At 43.2% G+C, this 16,425-nt stretch overlaps 1 protein-coding gene across 1 annotated transcript; it reads right to left on the bottom strand.

Annotated features, from left to right (window-relative positions):
- Positions 1 to 4,776: 4,776 nt before the first annotated feature.
- ccdc28b (coiled-coil domain containing 28B) lies at positions 4,777 to 15,298 on the bottom strand. Its single transcript, XM_083792423.1, has 6 exons — positions 15,132 to 15,298; positions 12,961 to 13,214; positions 9,336 to 9,505; positions 7,680 to 7,834; positions 5,662 to 5,684; positions 4,777 to 4,928 (listed from the first exon to the last, which is right to left on the bottom strand). Exons 2-6 carry the CDS (start codon positions 13,194 to 13,196, stop codon positions 4,874 to 4,876), a joined length of 639 nt encoding a protein of 212 aa, XP_083648549.1. The 5' UTR covers positions 13,197 to 13,214; positions 15,132 to 15,298; the 3' UTR covers positions 4,777 to 4,873.
- Positions 15,299 to 16,425: the final 1,127 nt, after the last annotated feature.

Here is a 16,425-nt window from a genome sequence, read left to right on the forward strand (position 1 = left end):
GGGGGGGGGTGATAAAAAATGAGGTTTATATTTTTAAGGACACCGATGCCACCGATGCCTAAATCAATGTTGGAGAAATAATAATGCTTGGTGGAGATAACAGAAAAACAACTTAGCTTTACACACTAATGCAGCGGTTCCCAAACTGGGGGTCGGGGACCCCCAAATATTTTTTGCACAATGTTGGCTGTTGCACATTAACCCATTCTGAACGGGGACCCATTTTGGTGTTAGCATCGTGTCATGCTTTAGGTCTGCTATTTTTGAAAAATCGAAGAACGACTGACATTTTTAGAATCTGATCTCAGGTCAGAATGGGTTCATCAGACCAGTGTGTGTCCAGTGGAAACCTCGTATGAATCTGATCTCAGGTCAGAATGCGTAATGTGCAACATTGTGTTCTCGCTCAACAGTGAAACAAACCAACATACAGTGTAAGCGTACACAGGGTATAGGTTTCTGTCAAATGTTATTGTCAAAGAAAGAGGGGAAAACGGGATAACAAGACGATCTACAAGCTCACAGCGCCTCGGCTATTTTCACGATATTTAAGTGCTTATCGGGGTGGGTGGGTGGGTCGGGGTCAGGGGTCACGGCCTGAAAGGTTTGGGAACCCTTGCAGTAATGGTCGATTCAGAAAACAACCAAGCCCCAGCGCTGGGCTTCGGTTTCAGTATATCTAGTGCCAGTCTTCAAGTAGCTTTTCCACTATTCTGTTGTGTTAAATTTTAATGAACTTGTTGGTGAACAAGAGGGAAGACAAATTGATATATATATATATATATATAAAGTGTTTTATTTCCTTAAAACTGGACCCGGTTGTCTCATTGAAATGATAATGGTTACAGGGTAAAGGATTCTGACCCCAGATATTTCATAAAGAAGCCCCCCCCCCCCCCACACACACACACACACACCTCTCAATGACTATACTAGTACTATATTTTGAGGTTCAAAATGTTTATTTTTTTTATATATATATATACACATACACGCAAAAGATATTTAACCCAACATTATGGGCTGTCTCAGCAGTCATTTAAAGACATGGGGCTGTATTTTGCGTGTCTTAAGTACCAGGTCTTATTACTTAACTTAAGACCTGGAGGCGTGATCAATGCCATTTGACTATTCTGAGTGTCCAAAGTTAAGTAATAAGACCTGGTACTTAAGACACGCAAAATACAGCCCATGGTGTCCAAAGCTGAGAAGGATTAACCCATTAAAACCGGGAAAGCAGTGTCATTTTAGATTTTTTTTTTTTTAAAGGGCAGATCTATTACATAAGATCACAAGCTTGTAGATGTGCAATTTTAGAAAATAGAAGTCATGGTCAGGTCTTGATGGGTTAATGTTATTGGACACATTTATGTCGAGGTTGAATTATATCTTTATATGCCTATATATAGTAACTTAAAGCAAGGCAGGAGAGATGTTACAGCAAGCAAACCTTTACACTAAAGGCCTATTCATACTCCACTTTTAGGTGATGAGGTAGTTAGTAAAAACAGAAAGATGTGTTTGGGTTAGCAGTGTGATGCTTGTTATCACACCAGGTTAAAACTAACCTGTGGCTTCCCTGTGAGGTTAGGGTGTCGATCTAATGCCTGTCGGTCTGTTAAAGGTATATTCAGTGATTTCACTTAATTCAAATATCACCCATGACCGCGGCGCGGCGGCGGTCACCTTATCACCTAAAACTGGAGTATGAATAGGCCTTGAAGCAACACCAGTGAGTGTCACTGTAGTGGCCGCTGGTCCAGGAGACATGAGGTAGGCTGATAATAAAGCACATGACATACATTATACAATCTGCTATCCAGTGGTGGAAAATAACTAAATACATTTACTTAAGTACTGTACTTAAATGTAGGGCAACAAGTGATATTCTTTGGTTAAAAACAAAAAGTTTTCATTTTCTAAAGGTTAAATCACTATATATTCTGATAGTAATCATTGCTGTAGATGTTTGTTCAGTAACAGGAGTCTCCATGTCTCTCAAATACATTTTCAGGTAGGTGACAACATTTCAGACGGTCAGGATGGGGAGTAGTTATCTATGAGCTTAATTTTTAGTGTTCCAGTTCCAATTGTGTCTGCTCATTTCTGTGTGTCATCACTTACAATTCCACTTGTTTAATCTGTATCCTGGCGGTGTTCTTTATTCCGATTGGATAAAATTGGTATCCTAGTTTCAGAAAGCGCATTTTCCGTTCAACAAAAAGCTGGAGATATGGAGACTCGTGTTACTGAACAAAAACTATGTAGCAATGAGTCACAATATAGCTTTTAAACACTTATTTTAACCAAAATAAATCACCTTTAAGTACAATTTTGAGGTATTTTACTTCTACTCCAGTCCACTACATCTCAGCGGCATATATATTGTACTTTTACTCCACTACATTTATTTGAAAACTTTTAGTTACTAGTTAATATGTAGATTGTTATTAATCTGGATTATTACAAAACGTATAACCACTTTGGCGTTTGGCCCTATAGGCCTACATTTCAGCCATTTGAACATAGGCGATCTACAAGCTCACAATGCTTAAGTTGAAAACTGATACTTTTACTTAAACATTTTGAGTACTCTTTTCCACCACTGCTGCTTTGGACATCCCCCCCTCTGGCCATTCACCTTTTTATGTTTTATCCCCGTTTCTGGTCAGACTTAATTAGGAGTCATTCATTTCCTTCTGGGAAATGAAGACTGTCTGATATGGTTGGTATCATTTACGTTTGATAATATCACAGTTTAATTGAACCCGATCAGGACGGGAAACCCTTTTGGTGTTTTAAGCATCATGTTCTACTTTAGCTCTTGAAAAATAGCAGACGTACAAGCTCATAGCGCAGCACTGAGTGCCGTGCTACGAGCTTGTAGATCTGCTATTTTTGAAAAATGGGGAAAATGTGGTGCAAATCTTTGAATATATATTCTTTCAGAGCGAATGTGGGCGGTCCCTGGAACAACATATTTTCAGATGGGGGTCAGCGGCCAATTACATATAATTTCGGGGTTCCTTGACATGAAATAGTTTGAGAATCACCAACATCGACACATCGGGTTTTTCAGAAAACTGTCATGATTTAAAAGACATTTTGTAGAATCGTCCTCAGGTCTAAAATGGGTTCAAATGTCTGTTAAGCACATTCACCGTGGCATACCTATTTTGGGGGCCAAATGTTTTTTTGAAAATATACAAACCGAAACCTTCATAATAATTAGTTAGTTCACAATGTATGAGCCAAAGAATGTTGCCATAGTGGCAAATATTCACACATGCTTGAAAGGTTCCGCTCAGAACATGAAGGTGGCACAGTGGTAAAGTAGCTGCCCTTGTGCCCCCCCACCACCACCACCACCACCACGCAGTCTGGGGGTTTGAAGCAACCGGCTTGCTTCCCCCCCCCCCCCATTCCCAGCTGCCTTTGGGAAAATGTCCATAATAGAGCTTCATAATTCCTGCTTCATCATACATCCTCTTGTGAATACGGCACTGCACAGTGTGAATGTCATAAAACAGATGCGTCAGAATTTGACGCCGTCACATAAGAAGTCGCCGTTGACTATACATAATGTGACAGTGACATGCTACAGCTCTGCAGTAGCGGGGTGGGCTAATAGCTTGTGCTTCCGAGGAGCTACACTGCCCACTTATATGCTAATATAAGTGATATATAAACCAAATATATCATGGACACTCACACATCATCAACAAAACCTTCACCGTGTTTCCAGTATCAAAACAGCTACGCATGTTGACAAATGCAGCAGCTGAACAGCCAAGTGTAAACAAACAAACAACAACAGGTCTGTACATTCGTGCATTATAATGTTCAAAATCCACCAGTTCGATTTTACAACTCACGTATAGTCATTCTTCGGTCTTCCAGTACTAAATGTTTTAACAAAGGTAGAAAAATGAGGGAGTGCGTTTTGAACATAGCGCCGAGATGTCCCTCAAGAAAAGGGTCCTGAGCAGTGGAGGCTACTTCTATATGGCTCAAATTCACATACTGTAACATTTGACTGACGAGCGTCTTCCTCAAATGATGCAAGAGATAGGCATGGTATGGGTCTATACAGGACCATTCGCAATAGAAAAAACAAAGAAAGAACAGCATTCAAACATCCGTTCGTCCTCGTCGAATGTGCTTTTTGGAGTTGAAACACAAGCAGAGCAGACACAGAAGAACATGAATCTTCTGGGTTTAGGCGTCTTTTCACTGCCCGTTTAGCTTCAATGGAACGGCAAGGAACCTCTTCATTTAAATATATTCTTCGCACAGAATGCCATCTACGGTAGGCGTAGGGGATTACGTTTTCTTGTGCCGTCTTAAGAGGAAGTTATTCTAATAATTAAAGTCATACTGTGTAACATTCAGTTTTTTGGCGAAAGCGTCTTGTCGGTCTGTCTGTCTGTCTGTCTGTCTGTCTGTCTGTCCTATAGCACCAAGGATGTTTTAGAAAGCAACATAACGTCATCAAAAACAATACGTATGTACTGCATCAATTACAGTATAATGTATTAAATAAATAAATAAATGCATTTCCGGTGCCCGCGTCAGTGGAGTGTGAGACACTGGCTATCGTGAAGAATTTAACAACGAAGGAAAAGATTATGTAAAAAATATATATATAAGTCGTTTAATCGAAAACATGATTACACAGTATGACTTGTTAAAAAAGTAGGACTTGTTGAAAAGAAAGATGAGGCCTGCCCCCCCCCCCCCCTCCCCTCCCCCCTGTGAAAACCATTGGGTTGCGTCTTGCGAAGGCAGCTGGATCCATGTCATGTCATGTCATGTCACTGTGAGCCTGCTTGGATGCTGAGAGTGAGGAGAGGACTCTCCACACCTCACTTGTTCACGGACCAGATGTCTTGGGCAGATCCTGGTTCTCCGCCAAGTGCAGCTTTTGTCTGCCAGCCGTCACGTTAAGGATTCACACACACACACACACACACACACACAGGAGTCAGAACTATGAACCGAAAAGAGAGACATTCCTCCATTTCTTTAACTTTTTCTTTGTTTTTAAATCAAATACCTCGACATTGCGATTGTGATATGCTTTCACAAAACATTTACAACATAAAGAAAAGTTGATAAATAATCCCCCAGTAATGGCTATACAATAACTAAGTGGGTAAAGACAAAGGTCTAATCATACTCCAGTTTTAGGTGATAGGGTGACCACCGCGGTGGTTGGGAGAAGAACAACATGACGTCACGCCGCGGTGATAAGCGACTCACCGCTCACCACCAACCCATCGCTCCGTTTTCACCTCGTCACCCAAAACTGGAGTTTGACTAGGCCACAACAGGCAGGCAAATTCAGGAAAGTACAGTAACCTCACTTGCAGACTTTAAAATCAGGAATGCACAATGTCTCATCTCAAATCCCGGAGATCCTGTGTGTCCTGTCACGTTATTGACATAAATGTGCCGCGTGACAAAATGAATGTATCAATATACACGTTCATTCTGTCAAGCAGCAGAGTTTGATTATGGACAATGCATCATATCCAATAATAATAATAATAACAACAATAAATACTACATACAGTATGACAACATTTTAATATAAAGGTATCCTTAATGATCTAATCTAAAAGCAGTGCATGGAATGCCAACATCAGTGGGAAAGGATACATTGAAGTGCTGAGTTCCTCCAGCTGTGGGATATAAACAAAAGACACCATTTAATAGGACAACGCCTCGACTAGAAACAGGTCTAGGAACTGTACTGTACTTGACGGTTAACGGTCACAATGTAGTAAATAATCTATAAAATGTATCATGTTACATGACAGCCCCAGTAGTTTTTTTGTTCCCGCGTTATGCAATATCATCAGATCAATACTACAATCTCCTCAGTCAGTGATGTACAGTACAACAAATCTGTTTTAGAGAGAAAACTAACATCGTCTCATGCACACAAGCAGGTGTAATGTAACAGCCTTCCTGGTTCCACACGGGTGTCTAGCTGCTAGATCCGTTCACATTCAACCCGGTTTTCCTATTTATAGTGTCATTGTAGGTGAAGATGTTTCGCCTATATTGACACTATGAATAGGAACACCCGTCATGCGACAAATACGTTTGACAAAGTGAAAAATGTTCACTTGGTCAAATGACGAGAGTACAGATAGGGCTCAAGTGGGGGAACCCCTTTTGGTGTTTTAAACATCGTTATAATTTAGCCATTGAAAAATAGCAGACCTACAAGCTCATAGCGCGCCACCGAGTGGCGCGCTACGAGCTTGTAGGTCTGCTATTTTTTGAAAGATCGTATAACAATGTGGCGCAAATCTTTGAATATATATATTCTTTCAGAGTGAATGTTTTTAACTCGGGTCTGAATGGGTTAATGTTCTGGGCACCACCTTCTGTAATGAGCCGAGGGCTTTTCACACCACCCTCACACATTCTGGGGCTCAGTCAGCACTTTTCTCCCGACACACTTTTCAACCCCAGCAGTGATAAATACACATGAACAGCGGATTAATATATATATATATATATATATATATATATATATATATATATACACACACTGTCCGCTGTTCACAATAGTACACAATAAGATCGAGATTAAGTGCTACACAGTAACTAGGACGCATGGTACACATCAAACCTAGCAGCACACACACACACACACACCTGCATTATATGATGCTCATGTTTCTAAAAGAACACGGACACACTCTGCATAATGATGCTGATGTTCTAAACATGCCATCACACATGCAGCATAATGTATGTTTATCTTTATTCGTTTTATTTAACCCGTTGCTATCCCTTTCCTCTCGCTGTACTCTTATCACAGGGGCCAGTACATTTTTAGAACGTGTCGCCCTAGATTCACGACGCACACACAAGTACCCAAGTCAAATGGCTACTTTGCATGACAGGTTTACCCATAAAGCAACACTGTGGTATTCTGCTGGCACGCAACAAGAACGCCTCCAGCAAAGAAGAAGAGATTAGGTTCATCAAGAATAATCCAATGCTGGTCTCGTGACGACTCGACTCTCTGTCTACCAGCTGTTCTGTGTGCATGCGCACATACAGTAGGCTGCGTGCACATGCATGCACGCACGCACGCACGCACGCACGCACGCATGCACGCACGCACGCACGCATGCACGGGACGTCATTAAAATACCGTACCACCATGTTTCGGTCCTTTTCTTTTTAGACACGCAGCAAAATACTTTAATGTTCTAATGTTTTGCTGCCGAGCGACGTATAACATGAGCGTAAAGCGGAGCGCCAGGTACACAACTGAAGGTGACTGCTGAGCGCCGGGGTGCGGGGGGGAATCGGGGTGCACGCGCAGATCCGACACGCCAAAGATTCCGAAGTGCGGGGTTCATGCGATGCGAAAATGCGACGGTCCGACATTGCGCCGCTCCCGTGCTCGCAGTTATGGCTATAGGTCAGGGATTGAGGTTTTCGGAACGACAGCCTGTACCCGGGAAGTCAACACGAGCGCACGAGCGAGCCTACAAGCTCGTAGCGCGCCACCGAGTGGCGCGCTACGAGCTTGTAGGTCTGCTATTTTTTCGAAACAAATCGTAAAAATGCGGCACAAATCTTTGAATATATTTATTCTCTCGTGACAAATTGTTGTGAGCGAGTGAGACGACTGTCTGTACGGTACGTACGTTGCAGAGCAGGTGCTCCAGGTTGTGGTCCGAGGCGCCCCTCTTCTGGTCCTCGGAGAGCTCCTCCACGTGGCTGTCCAGGCTGAAGTGCAGCCGCGCCAGCTTCTCCTGCATCTCGCGCACGTGCTCCAGCTGCTCGAAGCTGCACACCTTGCCTGTAGCACGCACGGCATATAGGGGGAGGAGAGGGAACGCAGCCACAGCTTTGTCAGATCTACACAGTATGCCAGCAGGTTCTTGGCGTGGCCTTTAGGGGACTGGGGACTGTCTGTAACTGGGTCTGACTGTAACTACCACTTGTACACTCAACATTGAGGATTTTGAAGTGTAGAGTGGGGTCCCAGGGATGGATGCGTGTGTGTGTGTGTGTGTGTGTGTGTGTGTGTGTGTGTGTGTGAGAGAGAGAGAGACACAGACAGACAGAGTGTGTGTATGTACGTGCGTGCGTCTTCGATACATATAAAACTGGGGGTCCTCGACTGGACCGACATGCCTAGGCATGACTTGAGTCCTGATTGAGTCCCTTTGCTGCGTGTCACTGCCCATGTGTCTCTCCCCCCCCCCCCCCTGTCAGTCTACTGTCCTATCTATAGTAAAACCCCAAAAGAAATCTTAAAAGATCAAAAAAAAAAAATTATGGGGGTCCAGGAAATTAAAAAGTTTGAGCACCAATGAGCTACCTGCAAACTCCAGAGTGTCCCATTTCACTTTGAGAGTTGAAATGCCACCCTGGACTTTAGGACACATTCATACGGTGCATTCAATCCGCTCACAGGAACTATATGAAGTGTGACCTCTTCATGGTGGAGAGCGAGAGAGAGAGAGAGAGAGATAGAGATAGAGAGCCTGAGAGGTGGGGGTTATAACAACAAAGTCAAAGATATTTCCCATTGTGACAGAAATAGCACCGGGCCGACCACTTGATGGCATTGTGTTCTGCTGTGTGGCCCGGCCGGCGGCTGGGGTCACTGTACCGTGCAGGTGGCTTCATTTTTCAAGCCAGTAACTGAATATTCCCGGTGTGGTCGTGGTCCCCTCCCCCTCCCCCTCCCCCTCCTCCCCCTCCCCCTCCCCCTCCCCCTCGGCCTGCCAAGGTCGTCTTACATACTGGCTCTCAAACTTGTGGCTCTCAAAGCCGTGACCTCCCATTATAATCATTATATTTTGAACGGGGGGTACTCCCCCCACCCCGATATTCAGAAATATTGTTTGCCCCATTCTTATATTATTTGACAATTTGGCCAATGTTTTACCCGTTTTTATAAAATTTTGATGCAGTAATGGTCTTTTTTTTTTTTTTTGTATTAAAAAGGTCTTAAAAGGGTCGAATATTGGAAGTCATTATGAATTAAAAATTACATTTCTGTTTGGCTTTTAGGGCTTCGTACACAAAATGTGCACAAGGGGAGATAACTTACATAGTTTAATAAACTTTATTATACTTGTACTACAAAAAACATGAATAGTGGAAATAGACAATCTACAAGATCAAAACGTGTCACATCGCGAAGCGTTTTGCGCTTGTAGATTTGCTATTTTCACTATTAAAAAAAATAATGTTTGAATGTTTCAACATGAAAATGATAATGACGATTATGCAAAAAAAAAGCATGTCATCGATCATGCAATAACTGTGGCAGAAGCACGCGGTCTTACCGAAGGCCTGCAGCTTGCCGGAGTGGAAGTCGTTGAGGAGGTTGAGGAGACCTCCCTCCATCTCTCTCACGTCCGACACGTCCGTTAGGAAGGAGTGCTGCAGGGGCGACGACTGGGCCACCTTACTGGGGCCTGCAGGCTGCGGGGCCCTCTGCTTCTCCTTGTGGGGCCTATGGCAAGCACATTGTAGTGTTACTGGGGCCTGCAGGCTGGGGGGCCCTCTGCTTCTCCTTGTGGGGCCTATGGTAAGCACATTGTAGTGTTACTGGGGCCTGCAGGCTGGGGAGCCCTCTGCTTCTCCTTGTGGGGCCTATGGTAAGCACATTGTAGTGTTACTGGGGCCTGCAGGCTGGGGGGCCCTCTGCTTCTCCTTGTGGGGCCTATGGTAAGCACATTGTAGTGTTACTGGGGCCCGCAGGCTGCGGGGCCCTCTGCTTCTCCTTGTGGGGCCTATGGTAAGCACATTGTAGTGTTACTGGGGCCTGCAGGCTGGGGAGCCCTCTGCTTCTCCTTGTGGGGCCTATGGCAAGCACATTGTAGTGTTACTGGGTAGGGATGCCAGAAAGTGACCATTAGCCAAATCGAATAATCAATTTTTTTTTTAATCAATATCAGATAACACTTTTAAGATTTGATATTATGCACATGCCATGGTCACATAACCATTAGTGCATGCTTTTGATGGTTACAGTTTTATAATCACTTTTGATGAGTAAACCTTTGTGGAGATCTTCTCAGTTCTCATTGTATGCTAGTTACTGCCATTCAGGATGGAAAATGAAATCCATTTGGATCCAAGTAGTTTCATAAGGGGCTGGTATGAAGTACTTGATATAAACAGAAAACTTTCAGTTCACTAGTCTACACTCTACTCTACACCTGCCTTCATTTCATCTGATTGTCTGTCTGGCAGGCACTTAACAAGCGATCGTTAACTGTGTCTGTTAGAGCGAGGGGCAGAGAAGAGTGGCTTTGCTCAACTTGATTTATATTTATATTCTCCACTCTGATGAAGGTACATGTTCGATACATCATGCAGCCTTACTTATTAGCCTATAGTTTGGCTATTCAAAAAAAAGAAGATTTCGGAGACTCCGACGATTAATCGGAAAAATCGATTAATCGGTGGCATCCCTATTACTGGGGCCTGCTGGCTGCGGGGCACTTGGCTTCTCCTTGTGGGGCCAATGGCAAGCACATTATTGTGGAGAGTTAACTGATACGCACACACGATAAGATTTTGTCCACAATTCCATGCCGTTATTGATGTGGCACCATGAGAGATATAACAAGCAAACGTTGGTCAAAATACCAATTATTTTGACATTCTGTAATTGTGTAGACTTTATTGTAAATTAATTAAGTAATGCAGATGTCAACTCTCAAGAGTTAAAGGTCTATAAGGTTCCATTTGGTTACCAACTCTTTGTCATTTAGCTGGGGACCACCTGGAACCACCCTCAACTAGCGCTTGACAACCACTGGTTTAACCCATTAAAACCGGGAAAGCATCCGTGTCCTTTTGGATTTGAGCCATAACTTATTTTGTTGAGTTTTTCAGAAACCTCTTAGGATTTAGAAGGCACTTCGTTGCCGTCAGGCAGAAAGCTCCTATCTCCTTATTCTAACTTTTTGTGTTTTTTTTATTTTCGTAAATTCATCAATGCAATGCATTTGTTTTTTGAATGAATGAATGAATGCAAATTGTATGTAATGTAAATGGTGAGGTTCTCTTATAATAATACTATGTCATCTTTCGCATGGAAATTAGGCATTATGTATATTCTGTTGTGCAAATCAAATAAATCTAAAATAAATTAACGCCCTACTTGATCATAGCACAGTGTCACACAAAAGCGTCAAACTTTTGCCACCGTTGAATTCGGTTTCCTGAAAAGTTACAGTTTTTGGACATACGAGGTTTCCACCCGACGAGAGATGATTCGTAGAAATGGCCTCAGGTCTTCATGGGTTAAATTAAGGGTTGGAAGGAACTGGAACTTGCACACCGACTGACGATCCGCGGTGCAGGGAAACATCCCGTTGGAGACCTGAATTAGGCTATAGTATATAACCAGCTCAGTGTCCGCCCTGAGACTGGGAGTTCGATCCCCGGCCGGGTCATACCAAAGACTGTAAAAATGGGACCCAGTGCCTCCCTGCTTGACACTCAGCATCAAGGGTTGGATCGGGGGTGTAAGTCCCTGCGACATACTAGCGTCATGTCCAGGGGGTGTACTTGTACATCAAGCTGCCTCACGCTACAGAAACAGGAGATAGGCTCCTGCCCCTATGGGCCTCATGGCTCGGCAAGGCTACTTACTTATATAGAGCACGGTGTGGCGGTTCTATACTTCCAAACCACAGCCAACCAGCTCCGTCACACTGAGAAGAAGAAACACACCAGTGTCTGTGGACGGCTGGAGGCTCATGACAGCATCTGACTACATTCCAACTCCCCATCGTCGACCCGTTTCACATGCAACGTGACTCTGTTAGAATGCATTCTCTCATCGCTGTCACGTGTCATTATAGCTTTTAATGTTGCACATGTGCATGGTCATTTTTAAAAGGTAGCGTTGGTCATGAATTAAATTACATATTCTTTTCAATTTATCTCATATCCAGGGACACTAGGGTGGATCCATAGTGTCCCCATTCTGGGGGTAAAAACATTCGCCGAAAATAGCAGATCAATGACGTCCGAACATGTAGATCAGATCAGCAATTTTCAGCTAACAGATTTGGTGGAGAAGAGGGGCTGTATATACTGTATGTGTAAGTGGATATGGTGGTACGAGTTGTGTTTAGACATGCCATTTTGTGGACAACTGTCATTAAGCCATTAAAACCAGGAACGCAACCACTTTAACCATTATTTTATACTTTGGCCATTCAAAAATAGCAGAGGTACAAGCTCACAGCGAGTCACTTTGTTTTTGGCTCTGTGCGCCATGAGCTTGTAGATCTGCTATTTTAAAGCGAACATTTTTAACTCAAATCTTTGCTCTCTTTGCCAAATACATATCCTTTTGGGGGTCCTTGACATGAAAAGGTTTGAGCACCATAGAAACATACGTTTTCAGAAAACTGTTAACCCATTTAGGCCTGACGTCGAAATGAAAATAAAAAAAGTCTTCTGCAAGAATATATGTTCAATTTTCAAAGATTTGTGCCGCATTTGCACGATAAAAAAAAAAATAGCAGACCTACAAGCTCGTAGCGCACCACTCGGTGGCGCACTATGAGCTTGTAGATCTGCTATTTTTCAATAGCATAAGTATAACATAATGCTTATTCTGCATATTGGATATGAACCCATTCTGACCCATTTTGGTGTTAGCATCATGTTATGCTTTAGCCATTTAAAAATAGCAGATCTACAAGCTCATAGCGCGCCACCGAGTGGCGCGCTACGAGCTTGTAGGTCTGCTATTTTTTGAAAAATCGAAGAGCGACTGACATTTTTAGAATCTGATCTCAGGTCAGAATGGGTTCATCAGACCAGTGTGTGTCCAGTGGAAACCTCGTATGAATCTGATCTCAGGTCAGAATGGGTTAATTGGCGCACGTATGAGATATTGTGAGCATTGTGTGTGTGTGTGTGTATCAGGGAAATACAGACCTGGTGGTCTTCGGTGGAGCCGCGACCGTACCAACCACTTCTTTGGCCTGGCCTGGCGCCCCGACGGACCTCTTAAACTTCCCTCTGTTCTTGGGGGAGGGCGGCTGCGGCAGACCCAGGGAGAAGGTGGCACTTTTGCTGGCGGGCACGGCGGAGACCTTGCGCGGGTTCACTGGGGGCGGAGGCGGCTGTGGCAGCGAGACCTTGGGGCTCCTCTTCTTGCGTTTGTCCTCCATGCTGGCTTCGACGGCGGACTACGCTCCGGCGGCGTTCAACCTATAGTTCACATCAAGGGCCATTATTCGTTCAGCGTTTGAGCCACGGGCCGCCATTTAGGTGACACTTCTCGGCCTCTCGGACCCAAAACTAAGGAATGTTTTGTTGTCGTTGGATACGATTCTGTCCACATTTCCATGTTGTATTGATGCGGTACCGTAGGAGAGACAATGGGCAAATGTTGATCAAAATAACAATTATCCTACATTCTCTAATTGTGTAGACTTCTTGCAAATTAAAGGACCACTTCAACACTTTGCAACCTATCTTCATATAATAGGTCCTCACTAATAATCATGAAAAAAAAAATGGCGCAATTTTTTTCTACTCGGTCTGTGTCTCATATAGGAGGGCTGTGGGCAGTTCAGAAACCGTCTTCCAGTGACATCATCGATGGGGAATACAATAGAAACTGCAGGCTTTCTAGTCCTGAAAAGTTGCAATGTGAAAATGGAAGCCATCGTTCTCACGATAATAAAAATCTAAACATTTTTGTAAAAAGATCTTGTTAAAATGAAATCTACCTAATGATGATGTCACTGGAAGACGGTTTCTAAACTGCCCACAGCCCTCCTATGACCTATTATATGAAGATAGGTTGAAAAGTGGTGAAGTGGTTGGTCCTTCAAGTAATACAGATGTTTAGCAATAATTTAACTCTTGATTTACGCTCTGAAGAGTTAAAGATCTATAAGGGTCCATTTGGTTATACCAACTCATCATCTTTTAGCTGGGGAGCACCTTGAACCCCCTCAAGGACCACTGGTTGAAAAACCACTGGTCTACTCACTCAGTTTGACTCGGAGCCAGAGGGTGGAGGGGCGAAAATATAGGATGTGCTGAGAAAACAAATGTAGGAAGTTCAAACAACTTCCCAGTTCTTGACAGCTCTCCTGGCCAGAGGGACTGCGTGGAGGTGGAGGATATATAGAGCGTTGAGTGTGCAGAAATGGTGCCAAACTCAAGACGTTTTAGCAACTCGGATATCTGCCCCAGTCAGTGTAGTAGTAATTGATCTAATAATGGGTCTCTCACTCGCTCTGCATCTTCTTAACCAGAGACCCAGACAGTCTCACAGCTTCCCCGACCCTGGCTGTAAACAGCAGCAGCTTAACATCATTACAATACTGAACGTGCATAATTATAATACCGTTGCCTCGAGGATCAGGGCATCCATTAATCTACGAGAGTGAATAATAAAGTCCACTCAGACACTCTTGAGGGAGACACATTAATGATTTATTAAGCCTATTCTGGCATGCCTTCCTAGTGGGGGAAATATAGTCAGTAGCTATAGTCACAAGAACACCTGATTTAATGATATTCTGGTCTGCATCTGAGCAGAACGTGTTTTAATGCCATTACTTAACAATAGAAACCAATAACATGTTATTCTATTTTGCTATTATTGTCTCAGTAAAATATCAACAGTCCATTTGATTTGACAGATGGCTGTGAAAGACATGGGATTCATTTTTATAATGAATAGTATGCGACACCAACGCGTCCAATGGCTGATCGTGTTCATTCTATGCATACATAAAAGCACCACTTCATGATATGCTAAATTAACTCAATATATATTAATAAAAGATAAAGCCCTTTATTATGAGCGAATATTGCGCAAGCCTGGGGTGCAATCAAAGGGATTCTCTCAGTACAAAGATGGCCACTATGGTACTATAAACACCACAATGCGAACTTTAATTCCACGTTCAAACCTTGACTTTCATCATGCATTCGACTGCAAACCGTAAAGTGAAGGAAACACTGCAACACGGTTTATTATGGTTTGTAGACGCGATGAAACAGCGATCATCCCAGTTGGAGATTGGTATATTAATGGGACACCAAACCGCCGTTCTCTCGTGTATATAAATGCAATAAAACAGGACTTACCGAATCAATTACGCACAAAGAAACGCGCCTGGCGTGCTGGCCAGGGGGGGGGTCCCGGGTCGACCTTTCTTCTGGTTGCAATATATTAATTTGAACCGAACTGAAGCATTTTTTGCATCAGTCTACTTATGTAGTGACCTTAGATAATAACATTCTAACGCGCGGCATCAGTGCGCTTGTTGAGCTGCTCTCCTTTTCATCCCGTCCTTAAAGGGCCAGTACCGAGGGGGAAAAAAACCCAGCCAGCGTTGCCAGATTACAGAAACAAGCAGACAGGTCTTGCAATGCAAAATGAGTGACAAAAGCATCTAAATCAGTTTATCATCCTCCTTAGATTCCTTACCCTATTCCTACACCACAGATGGGCAACTTTGATAGACAGATAGAGTATATTGCACACTCAAAGCAGACAGGTCTTGCAATACAAAAGAGTGACAAAAGCATCTAAAAATCATTGTATCATCCTCCTTAGATTCCTTACCCTATTCCTACACCACAGATGGGCAACTTTGATCGATGATGGAGGAGAGGGCCACTACAGTATATAATGCACACTCACACCAGAGGGACACATTGCATATACTGTCAGGCTCAGGCAGAAACCTCTTTATCGCCATATTTTATTTCCCCCCTGTACATTTAAGCCCTAGTTTGTCATTCTATGTTACGCAAAAGTAGCTAAATGCTATATTTGAATTGGAATCCCGAAAAGTAACATTATTTAATTTAAAATGCATTTACTTATACTCGTTATGATTCATGCCATGTAGGCCTACAGCTAAGTAAGTCAGCTTTCATTGTGATATGTTTCTCTGTCTGCATTGTACTTTATAGATATGTCGAGGCATCCTGTTAATGCGATTTCTGGCGCTTAATGCGATTTCTCCCACGTTTCTGTTGTCTCCTATAGCCGCTTTATGCATCTTTGAAACATCTCACCAACACTCAAGCGGAGCGCTGCATGGCGCGTACGGAGGGTGTACATCTGTCTCCCATGGAGAGTGGAATAAGCACTCAGGAACCCTGGGGTAAGCCAAGCGTGTCCGAACTTCAGAAAAGCTTAAAGGTATATTCAGTGATTTCACTCAAAAAACCTTAGGTTTCGTTTTTGGCTGGGACCTAAGCCTTTCATCCAATCAGGATAGAGAGCCAAAAACGAAACCTAAGGTTTTTTGACCCCCAGGGGTTAACTGGGGACAGGGAGGAACTCCTTATATGGTCAGCACACTCTATAGTAGAGAGGATTATCACAACAAAACAAAAAAATTATTGATATTTGAATTAAGTGAA

Source organism: Protomyctophum parallelum, assembly GCF_964188405.1.
Source record: "Protomyctophum parallelum genome assembly, chromosome: 20".
NCBI lineage: Eukaryota > Metazoa > Chordata > Actinopteri > Myctophiformes > Myctophidae > Protomyctophum > Protomyctophum parallelum.

What these genes read in the sequence shown, in the direction of transcription:
- ccdc28b (XM_083792423.1), bottom strand. Translation starts at nt 13,196, where the DNA reads ATGGAGGACAAACGCAAGAAGAGGAGCCCCAAGGTCTCGCTGCCACAG. An exon ending in CGGCAAGCTGCAGGCCTTCG is followed by an intron (nt 7,835 to 9,335) that starts GTAAGACCGCGT and finishes TGCGTGCTACAG; the next exon opens with GCAAGGTGTGCAGCTTCGAG. An exon ending in TGGAGCACCTGCTCTGCAAC is followed by an intron (nt 5,685 to 7,679) that starts GTACGTACCGTA and finishes TATATCCCACAG; the next exon opens with CTGGAGGAACTCAGCACTTC.